Source organism: Mytilus californianus, unplaced genomic scaffold (assembly GCF_021869535.1).
Source record: "Mytilus californianus isolate M0D057914Y unplaced genomic scaffold, xbMytCali1.0.p SCAF_8, whole genome shotgun sequence".
Lineage (NCBI taxonomy): Eukaryota > Metazoa > Mollusca > Bivalvia > Mytilida > Mytilidae > Mytilus > Mytilus californianus.
Genome location: NW_026262734.1, coordinates 2,307,998 through 2,320,192, shown reverse-complemented (window position 1 = coordinate 2,320,192; position 12,195 = coordinate 2,307,998). Strand labels below are relative to the sequence as shown.

Below are 12,195 nucleotides of genomic sequence, written 5' to 3'. Positions count from 1 at the left end.
CAACTAAAATAACCATCGTTCAAGACCATCGTGTATTGTTTGTGAAGTTGATACGGAATATTTATCAACAAGGTCTTGGTATCTTCCAATGAACTTTTTTGGAAAAAGGACAAGACGTTCTTTGACATACCCCTGGTTCGTCAACTTTCTGCTCAGACACTGGTGACGTTTTACAAAGTCTGAGTAGCAGCTGCAAGCTCTTGAATACCGAATGAGTTGGGAAATGTATATCCCATATGCAGGTGAAGTTGGTATATTGCTACTAAGGTGGGGAAAATTGATAATTTCAAAATAAAAATCGTCTCGTTTGTCATAGATTCTGGTACTGAGATGACCGCTTATGTCAAATTCGAGGTATAAGTCTAAAAATGAGGCAGAGGAAGCCGTGTCTGATGTTTCTTTAATTTTTATTTCTGGACGATATAATAATGGAACCCAATCAGAAAAGTTTGGATTGTTAATTGAAAGAACATCATCAATATATCTGAATGTGAAATTAAATGATCTGGCTTCTTTGATCTTCTTGTTTTTCACAAGTGTCTGGAGAAACTCCGACTCATCTGAAAATAAGAAGAGGTCGGCAAGGAGAGGCGCACAGTTTGTTCCCATAGGAATGCCGACAATTTGTTGAAAAATTTACCTCCAAATTCAACAATAAGAAACTCCAGCATACTGATCACATGTTCCTCTGTGTAGCATGTTTTACTTTTTTGTTCACTATTTACAAAATATGCCGTATGGTATCTCAAAGTAATAAATTTATAGCGTATGCTACCATTTTTATGTTGTAAAGCATTGTGGATTATTTCTTTTACACGATTTTTCAATTTTAAATGGGGAAAGATCGAGATTAAAACTTATTCAGAAGTTCTTAAGAGTTTTTTTTTAAAATGAGGCAGAGGTATACCACTACGCGAGTAAACAGTTTCACAGTATTTTTGAAGACCCTCTATACTGCAGGCAGAATTTTAGTCAATCTAAGGGACAACTCTTTCGTCGAACATGCAGATGAGCCGGAAATGTACCGTTGTTTGTACGGAATTTTTTGAAGCTTAGGTATCCAATACAAACAAGGTAGGTACTCTGATTTGCTGTTCACTATTATGGGCATTAATTAAAGCCATAAAGGACTTATGATTCGCCAAAATCTCATTCTTATCAAATGATATGATTTTCTAAGTAGGATTACCTGAATGCTCATTTATTCCTAATTCTTTTACAAGACACTCAAAGTAATACGATTTACATACAAAGACAATATTATTTGAAGCTTTGTCCACAGAAAACAATATACTTATCGTGAAGAGATGATCGACATTTCACAGCCTCTTTGTCTCTGAAAACGTACTTTGGTCGATCATTCACACAATAACTTATGAATGCGAAAGACTGAGCAACACGAACCCCACCCAAAATCGGTGGTGATCTAAGGTACTCCGAAAGGGTAAACAGATCATGTTCTACATGTGACACCGTCGTATTGCTAATGTAAGTGCAAACCCCGAGATAAGTCTAATTGGTAGGTCACATTAGATGGCTTCGCTGTAGATTGATTTCCATGTTTGTTTGAATTTTTGAAAGTCAGTTGTGTTGTTTTTTTCTGATAGACATTTACACAGTTTTGGCCGCTGTGTCCAAAATATTGTCAAACTAACCAATTATATATGTTTGGGTTGCTTACCAAATTTTGTCAAAATGACGGTACTATAAGCAACTGACGTATAAGTGGTAGGTTTATCTACCTTCAAAACTAGGTTAAACCCGCAATTTGCATACGGAAATGCTTGTACCAAGTCAGGAACATAACTGTCAAAGTTTATTCGTTCTATTGTTTGATATAAGATAACGTATGATTTTGTGTTGTTGTGTGGACGTCTTCTTTTTGAATTTACCTACGGTATTGTCATTAAAAACACAAATATATGGCCCTTTGGTTATTCAACTGTATTTTTATAAGAAAGGATTTCAATGTGATGTCACGGATCTCAAATGTGTGTCATTTGGATTCACTTCAAAATTATTAAGCAATTTTGCCAAACGCTTTGTAACTTTCTCTTCGAATTTGAAAAACGAAGGGAGAGTGTTGAAAACTTACAAAACAACTTTGTTCGCCTCCTTTCTTGTAGGCCATTGACGTCTAAATTAATGGTTTCAGTTACTATATTTATCATTTTAAGCCTGCAATGACCTACATACCTTACTTTAGCAAGTTTTTACTGGTAAACTTCTGTCATGTAGTAGAAAACCCAATTCGAAATGTTTCTATAAGGAAGAAACTTTTAAACTATTACTGACTTCGCAAATGATATAGTCCTACCACAACTCGGCTAGTCATGAGTACAAATAATGAAGCGAAACATTTTCAAGGACACATATTTTTGATGGTGTCCTCTGTGGGGCAGGAACTAAAAGAATAAGTACCCTTCCGGAATATTATTTGTTGTTCTATGTAATAATTTGTTGCTTGTCCTTTCGTCTTTTTTATTTTTTGCTATAATGTTTTCTGTTTTTATTGGTTATATTATTTCAAGATGCCCCCATGGTATCATTTCCCTCTTTATTCAATTTATATACTAGGTGAAAAGCACAGAAATTTGAGAAAAACAAATGAAATAATTTCAAAACTTCTATGAAACAGTACATGGATTTATAAAAAAAAAGGCACAGGTTCGGGTTTGGACAGAGATTTGTGTCGTACATATAATACGACAAATTCAAAAGAGAGGCATAAATAAATCTAACCAATATTAGGAGCATATAGATTTATTAAAAGTATACATTAATTTTGATACACACTGTGGACATGTTTGCCAACTGTCTATTGCAAATTGCAAAAGATAGAAAAAGATTCTTTTCATTTGTCAGAAATAGTTATTCTTACATGTTCCGGTTGATGAAAAGCTTCTTAACTAAAAGTGGTATTAAATTAATCAAAATAGAACTAAGCAGAGTCAAGAGATGTTGTCTTCATCACTTTCTGAATCTGTATCTGGCAAAGGATCAGCTTTGATTGTCAGGTCTACATCAGCATATGGGGTACGATCATCCATGTACATTACCTGTCTTCGTTGATTTGACGTTTGAATAAATTCAACTTCAATGTACTTTAACTCCTGTAAACAAACCAACGAGTTATATCTGTAACCACATTAGCATGTAGCTGAAACAAATGCATTATCGACTGTGTAATTTGCGACAGTAATTATGATAAGAAGAATGTATAAACATATAATTTAACTTATACAAAATACCAGGATTTAAATTTTGTATGCCAGACTCGCGTTTCGTTATAAGAAGACTCATCAGGGACGCTCGAATAAAAAAAAAGTTGAAGTTTGAATGTCCCTTAGGTGTCCCTCGCCTCTCTTTTTGAAAAGGCCAAATAAAGCAAGAAGCTGAAAAGCATTACGGGCCCAAGATTCCAAAAGGTTTTGCCAAATACAGCTGCAGTTATTTATTCCTGGGCTAGAAAATCCTTCGTATTTCGAAAAAAAAATCAACGTCTTGTGAGAGTCATTTATAATGTCGTCTTTAAAGGCGAGGGTTTAATAATTGGCTTTTTCGAGTGCTATGTATTTTCTCGTTTTGCACTGTGTTGCTTTGTATTTCACAATATATATTTTACACACATGGACCACTTTAACTTTCGACTGAAGACACTCAAATATTCAAGATGAAGATGTATCTCGAAATATGCATGGACAAATACAATGTACGGTTGCATTTTGAACCAGATCATGATATGTTGTCCTTTATTAAAGTTGACGTAATGAGTCTTTAATCTATTAGTCTCTAATCGTCTAATATCGTCCACCAGAGTGTTTTTTTTTCTTCTCTGAAATGTTATCTATAATTACTTAACAAATTATATACATGAAAAATGTAATAATCATTTACCATAAATACTATTTTTTTTTTTTTTTTATTTATTATTTTTTTTTTTTTTTTGTATATTCAAATATATAACTCATCTGTGTCGCGTCGCTGAATAATACGTCGTTAGATGGATAACTAAATTAAAGCTTACTCTATTCTCCTCCATTCTGGACACACCGTCTGTAGTAGAGGATTGGTTTTGGAAAACCGTTCTTTGAGTCGGAATCAACTGACTAATATGTGTTGTGACTGAAAGTTAAACAATGAATAGGTTCTTCGTACTACCCGATTTTACAAATTGTTATGATCTTATATGTTTTCCGCTCACTGTGTTTGTCGCGTTCTGATCATCCATCATACAATGTTATCTCGATGTATGTTGTCAATGCTGCAGCGTTCTTCTAATTAATGTCAATTTGACATATTATGGAAGTTATCTTACAAGATAAAAGAAGAGTATTATTATTTAACTATTTGTTGACCCTATTTTAGAATACAAAAGTCACTCATACTTTTAGATATCATCAGAAAACAGGGATACCGTAATCCTAGGGGATAATGATAAATAAGTCAAATAAAAACAAACAGTTCCATAGGCATAATAAAATGGCTTCGTACGAACTTATTAAAAGCATTACAATAGTGCGATATTAACCTTTGATGTTCGATGGAAAAAAAGAATGCCATCATATATTTGTTCTGTTCTGTCTGGTAAGGAAAATTGAAATTAGATTTATGCACATCTTTCATATTTTTTTTTTACATAGTCGTTTATACGACGGACGCCAACAGCTTGAAGACGTTTGTAGGGCATAGAGGGTAAGCCAAAACAGATCACAGAAATGCAAACCTCATTAAGGTTAGTAGGCTAAAGGCGATGAGACGAACAACAGTCTGCAAAACATTAGATAGATGTGACAGAAAAGGGAAATAGAATTAGATTTATGCACATATCTTCATAATTTGTGTTTGACATAGTCGTTTATATTATAGGATGTTATGAAAAAGCTTTAAAATGTAAGACTGACAAAGAAAGGTAAACAAAACAACAAAATAAAAGAAAAGAAATGCAAACAATACAATGCAAACAATTTTTTTTTTTTTTTTTTCTTTGGTTACATCTTCTGACATCAGACTCGGACTTCTCTTGAACTGAATTTTAATGTGGGTATTGTTATGCGTTTACTTTTCTACATTGGCTAGAGGTATAGGGGGAGGGTTGAGATCTCATAAACATGTTTAACCCCGCCGCATTTTTGCGCCTGTCCCAAGTCAGGAGCCTCTAGCCTTTGTTAGTCTTGTATTATTTTTAATTTTAGTTTCTTGTGTACAATTTGGAGTTTAGTATGGCGTTCATTATCACTGAACTAGTATATATATTTGTTTAGGGGCCAGCTGAAGGACGCCTCCGGGTGCGGGAATTTCTCGCTGCATTGAAGACCTGTTGGTGACCTTCTGCTGTTGTCTGTTCTATGGTCGGGTTGTTGTCTCTTTGACACATTCCCCATTTCCATTCTCAATTTTAAACAATATAATGGTTAGAAGACAAAAGTTAAATTTATAACGGGTGCTAACAGATATAAAACACTGCCACCTCATGATTGACTTCAAACAATTCAAAAGACGGAGTCGATACCAGAAGAAAGAATCAATTAAAAGCAGACCACGACATTTCGAAAAAAAAGTACAGCGCCGAAAGTACAAACAGTACCTTATAAAATACTAAATAATAGTAAAGATTGAGCAGCACGAACATGAACCTCATCACAACCGGGTATGATATCAAGTGATCCGTAGGAGTAAGCAGATCCTATGCCATTATTTACTTCAGTCGTGTTGCTTATCGTGCAAAATGTCTTAAACAGTGTCGAATGATTTTAGAGAAGATATCTGAATATTGACCGACAATACCATACGTGATTTAAGTAATGATTGGTCAATACATTTGAATCAGATTACCAAACATAACATTAAATGTATGCAGTACTCATATAGCATGTAAAGAACTAGTTCATAACGTAGACTGACCTTCTATTTGGTTGACGTCACCGTACACATCATTAACAAAAGTGGCCTGTACGTCATTATGTCTTTGTGGAGTACTTGCATCATAATCATTTTCTGTCATACTACCTAAAACAACAACAATAGCAGCAAAGTATGCAATATGTTGTATGAAAATCTTACGATCATCAACAATAGGCAAGTGTGTATGCAATATACGCTTCTATATCTCAATCACCTGGGTTCTTCGAAAATAGCAGATATATTTAAAGTAAACATTTTGGGCCAAACGGTCCATAAAAAACTGATTCCTGGTTTCGCGTATTTCAAACTGCTTCGATTTTGCATAACGAAATCCTATTATTATATTTTTGATAAAGGAGTGATTTAGGGATTACAATTTACCCTTTAGATACTGTTATTTGGTGTAAAAGCGTTGACCGAATCACATTTAGTATGAAACGCGGAACGCATATTGAAATCCAAAACGTCAGTACAGACAGCACAGTGAACGAGTTTGGAAATATAAACACACTAAGACGATGCAAAAGGAACATCACCGTCCAAAAAAAGAAATTTAACAATAGAGAAAGAAAAATCGTACCTTTTGTCGTACATTTTTGTGTAGGGTTTCGCGTGTAAAACTGCAATATCTAGATCTAGGAAAGGACAGTTATTGCTGTTAATATTTGAATGATTTAATGTAAGTTTATTTGGGTCAATTTCGGCAGTATATTAAGAGAATTTTTTTATTATTTCACGAAAAAATATCATACCTTTTATTTTCTGCTTGGGTTATTTTACACTTAGTTATTTCGGGATCTTTTTACTATACGGTAAGGATTTTGCTTACTGTTTAAGGCTTTACGGTGACTTATAGTTGCTCACATTTGCGTTATTTGGTCTTTGGAGGATTAATATCTCATTGGCATATATACCACATGTTCTTATTTTATACTTAACCTTTTTACATAATAATATCAAAGAACATTTATTTGGTATTATCATATATGTAGTAGTCAATTCAAGTTTATTATTTGATGGCAATTGTTCTGTATCAAACATCCATGATGGTATCGATATGAGTCACGTTGGCAAAACCTTTATCAAACCCCTAACTGCATGTCATAATGACACATACAAAACATTTATCTTATGTAGGTCACAACTTGTTTATAATTTGGTGTATTTCAATATCACAGAAGGTAATATTCCTCAACCATTCCAATATAATCGAGCTATTGAAATTATGTTGCTGTCTCGGGTTGATGCTGGTATGAAATTGATTAAAGCCATAACATACAATCTATTTATTCATATTTACCATCCGATTGTACAGTACTGTTGTCTTTACAACTGCATTGAATAAGAAATAAACGATCAGGATTAGCGCGAAAATAAAATAAAACAACTTGAATAAAAAAAAACCTACTACGGTTGTCAAGCTAAAACTAAACAGCACATGTGAAGAACACTTTAAAAAAAACACAAAATAAATGCAAAATGTTAAATATATTTTTTAAATGAACATTTCTCGCTCAGAAGCATGTAAACTTCCAATTCAATCAAATTATGGATCAAAGTGTACACAGTAATGAACAATATTTCTTTTCCTAGCAGACGACAACAGTGCCAATATGACAAACTATTCTTTTAGCAAATATTTCTCAATTTCAGGAATATCATATTGTTAAAAAACAGTGTTATCTTCAACAAATATTTCATGTGCATATATGCAGACACTCATGGATTGGATCCAAGCTTCGTATATACATGAACCATCATGTCCTATTTTTATTGTGACCTTTCAGAATGTAATAGATTGCTAACATTGTTACTTGGAATGAGTTACACGTCGGGTGAAGCTGGATCAACCTACTTTCTCTAAGCATCTGAGATCCATGCAAATTTTGTTGGGCTCGTGTTGCTCAGTTTTAAGCTTTATGCGCTTTATAGTCGATGTGTAGACTGATGATTGTCTTTTCGTAGTTTTTGTTTTGGTCACGATTTTGTCTGTTATTGTCATCTTATGATTTCGGATTTTCCCGTTGGTATATTCTCTTTTTTACTAATTGTTACGGTATCTGTAGACGTATGCAACCGATTTGTATGCAAACGACTAAAATGTGATTGTCATCTTTTAAAGGTTTCTTTAAGTACGATTATATTGTAAAATATGACAAAGTTATTTACACGAGTACAGGTGACATACTAATCCCAACTGAGAAAAAAGAGCCCCGAAAATTGAAACAGTTCTGACAGCAGAATATTAATTTTTGTTTTAAAAAGACTGTAATCTCATTCGAATAATGACATGCTGTCTCATATATGCACAAAAAGAAAAGTCACGATTACCTTGTTAAGATAAAGTGGACGAAAAATATGAGTATAAAGTCATAATTAACAAAATTAATATATCTTTAATTGGTTCTCTTATACATAAAGTGAAGTGTGTTATTTTTATGGACACTTTTCTATTTGGTAAAAATGTATTTTTTACATATAGTTTTGTTTTACTTGTTATAATCATGATAATGTGTTGTTGGTTGTGGAAAAAATGAGATGTAGAGTAACCAATAACAAAAAAGCAACAATATACAACTGTGGTATCGTATGGATTAACGTTTCAAGTTGTAGTTTATCCTGAGTCAAACATTGCTGTAAATGCATTTTTACGAATGATTGTCAACTAAACAAGTAATGGTGGCGCCAGAATTTCGTAGAACAGATACTTATATCGAATAGATAGTTAGTACTAAAGTTAATATGTATTAATATGTTATAAGTACATTATAATGTTATCTCCATTAACTTGCAGAACGCAAACCTTGAGTACTGTTAATAAATAATTGTATAAATGTACCTTTGAGTCATATATTTACCTGGAATTAACATTTAATTTTTCAGGTAATGGATGTTATTTTTCAGTTTATATATTCGTGAATTCGACCGACTAACTGACTGTTTCGCTCTTGTAGGAATTTTCGTGACCTCATTTGATATGGTTTTTATATCAACATTGATTGGTTGCAATGGCACTCAGCAATGATAGAAGTTTTAACGTATAACATTAAAACTTTATTTGAAATTTAATGGTTTTACTTAATGATTAAAAGTACGCATTTATATTCATAATGAAGAAAAAACAGTTTAAAACATGACAAAAGTACTGATGCAGGCATATTCCAAATGTATTTGATGTTTGCTTTTTAAAAATATGTCTTCATGATTATTGCAATGACACTATTTCGTAATATCAATACTTTTATTGCAATTAACATTATAGTTATCACACATTGCGTTATTTTTTTGTCAATTCACTGTGAATTCACACTCATCAAAGATACTAGGATGAAAAATGTGTACACAACACGCACATTTCGTCTGCAAAAGACTCGTCAAAGACGCTCGAGTCAAAAAAGTTAAAACGGCATAGTAACGTAGAAGTTAAAAACAAAGAGGACCCAAAATTCCGAAAAGTTTTGTCAAATACAGCTAAGGCAATCTATTCCTGTGGTAGAAAAGCCTTAGTTTTTCGAACAATTCACAGTTTTGTTAACATATGAAAAAGAAGATGTGGTATGATTGCCAATGAGACAACTCTTCACAAGATACCAAATGACACAGAAATTAACAAGTATAGGTCACCGTACGGCCTTCAACAATGAGCAAAGCCCATACCGCATAGTCAGCTATAAAAGGCCCCGAAATGACAAATGTAAAACAATTCAAACGAGAAAACTAACGACCTAATTAATGTACAAAAAATGAACGAAAATCAAATATGTAACACAGCAACAAACGACAGCCACTAAATTACAGGCTCCTGATTTGGGACAGGCACATACATACAGAATGTTGCGGGGTTAAACATGTTAGAGGGGACAGTGGTGTAACAGTACAGCATAAGAACGAACTATGAAAATCAGTTGAAAAAGGCTTAACTCAACTCATCAGATGGATACAAATAGAAATACATCTAACAAAAACACAGACTGGACGTGGCCGGGTACTTGTACATTCCAGCAACAAAAAGACACTAAGTACAGATCTGAGAGTACTCGCAGTTACTGACAGCTAGTTAAAAGCCAATAACAACTAATAAAATAAATCATGCATCTAAGACTAAATGCTTAACAGTTCATTTATAATTATGATAATGATAATTCATTTCAACACAGAAGTGCATAAAAACTTACCAATTTTAATTGTTCAAATTCATCGTAACAGACGGATTTCCATCCGAAGGTCAATGTTCGCATATATGTTGTTTTCATTTAAAAAAAATCAATCAACATTTATACTTTGGATCAAACTTAATGACAACAAATCTGATTCCTTTTTTTTTAATTAATGAAAATTACATAATATGCATATACGTACCACAAGCAAATTTCAGACCTAATGCTGCAGCAAAAACACCAAATATAGATAGCGTTAGCAGTGAAGCCAGCAGTGGCTTACTTCCGACATTTTGTTTATACTGTACTGTGTGCTCTGAAACAATTAAATGGACTATTAAAAAAAAAAACAATCAATATTTTTAATAATTGGACGCGATGAATTTTCCTGGCGGAATTACTTTTTGGCGAAATATGTCTATGCTATGTTGATATTTGCTGATGGGTTATGTGGAAACATTAATCGTTTGTAATTATCTCCAATAACGTTATCGGCAAATCAGTTTGCAATCAGATACAATCATTTGAAATTCTCTTGATGAAATACTTCGCAAATGTTAATTTCATTACTCATTTAACACACCACGGGGACATATAAAGCAAAGATATTTTAAATAAACGAAAAACAATCAATTAATTTAGAGTTTAGTATGTCGTCCATTATCACTGAACTAGTATACATATTTGTTTAGGGGCCAGCTGAAGGACGCCTCCGGGTGCGGCAGTTTCTCGCTGCATTGCAGACCTATTGGTGGCCTTCGGCTGTTGTCTGCTCTATGGTCGGGTTGTTGTCTCTTTGACACATTCCCCATTTCCATTCTCAATTTTAAATATATCATATAGATACCGACAAAAAGAAATGGCACGATTACAAGACAAAAACAAAATTGTAAGTTTGTAATGTATATTATGTAATAACTCCATATGAAGATCCTAATTTAGACAGTTTAAGCTGTTCTGTGTAAAATATTTAAATATGTATGGTCGTAAAAGTAAGATTTTTTATAGATTCCAGACTTTTGGTCTCGACCATAATTGATAAGAGTATTCCATATGGCAAGCGCAGTTAAAAGATAGAAAAAAAAGGCGAAAGAAATCAAAGGGACATTCAAAAAGGTGGTTTCAATTATAAATGGTACATGTATCAGGGTCCAATCACTAGTACATAAACTTACTTTCCATCTTTAGTTGTATTGTATAATTGTTCGATCCTCTGTCATTTTGCAACACAACTGTTATGTTGCTAAAATCTAATGTATCTCGTACACAAATCCGAAGTTTTATTTCATACCCATTCACAATAACAGCCTTGTCATGATAATAGTCCACAACCGTTGTTTTATGGACTGATATAATTATATCACTACTGTTAAATTCAAGAGCTGGTTTGTTGCCCATTAGTAAGATGATATTGGCGGCGGGGTGTGCTATAAAATACACCCTTATTTCAGTCGTTCGGTTTTGGTAGATGTAGAGTTCTTGAGTGTTGTTGAATACAAAATGTGGAACAGCTGTGATATGTGAAAGAAAAGTACTATACATTTATTATGTTTATGTTAACGAGCAATATATATGTGTTTAAATAAATCAATATGAGAAAATGCATTTCTGAGATTGAAACTAAGAATAGGTATCGAATAATAACAATATTATTAATGTTAAAATTCATGAAAACTACATTAAGTCCATACTTCTATTGAAATTTAACTCTATAGGGTAATTTTATATTTTTTTAAAACAAAAATTACCTATATAAGTATCTAAAAAAAGTAACTTGTTTAAGTAACGCCCCTGACTGATAATGGGAACAAATTACGATGGCTATGATATATGTTTGTACGTGTTATTTATTTATTGTAATCATTATTTTCATTTCAAGAATTTTGATAAATCTCTTTGTTCAAGTTTCGTATCAATTAGTATTATAGCAATATTGTTTAACAGTATGATCTTATATAATTATGTTATTTGTCATCATCTTTGGACGATCATTAAAGATTTCTATCATTATTTTCGAATGAAATGAACACAAATTGACATGAAATACGATATATTAGGAAGTATTTATGTTATATAAATTCAGTAGGTTTCTTTTTCGCGAAGATTAACATCAATGCAATGACAATCAACTTGG

General features: G+C 32.8%; 1 protein-coding gene across 5 annotated transcripts in view; it reads right to left on the bottom strand.

Moving 5' to 3' along the window:
* Positions 1-2,747: 2,747 nt before the first annotated feature.
* Positions 2,748-12,195, bottom strand: part of LOC127712265 (uncharacterized) — a 33,792-nt gene continuing 24,344 nt past the window's right edge. For 2 of the 5 annotated variants that reach the window (XM_052218627.1, XM_052218628.1), the window contains exons 4-10: positions 11,237-11,572; positions 10,264-10,377; positions 8,744-8,762; positions 7,205-7,236; positions 5,905-6,009; positions 4,028-4,125; positions 2,748-3,113 (exon numbers count right to left, since the gene is read on the bottom strand). In XM_052218627.1, coding sequence (XP_052074587.1) covers positions 2,952-3,113; positions 4,028-4,125; positions 5,905-6,009; positions 7,205-7,236; positions 8,744-8,762; positions 10,264-10,377; positions 11,237-11,572 — 866 coding nt within the window. In that variant the 3' untranslated portion in view covers positions 2,748-2,951. Of the gene's footprint in view, positions 4,314-5,904; positions 6,010-7,204; positions 7,237-8,743; positions 8,763-10,263; positions 10,378-11,236; positions 11,573-12,195 lie in introns of all 5 variants that reach the window. The other 3 variants (XR_007987006.1, XM_052218629.1, XM_052218630.1) reach the window with 3 other exon arrangements.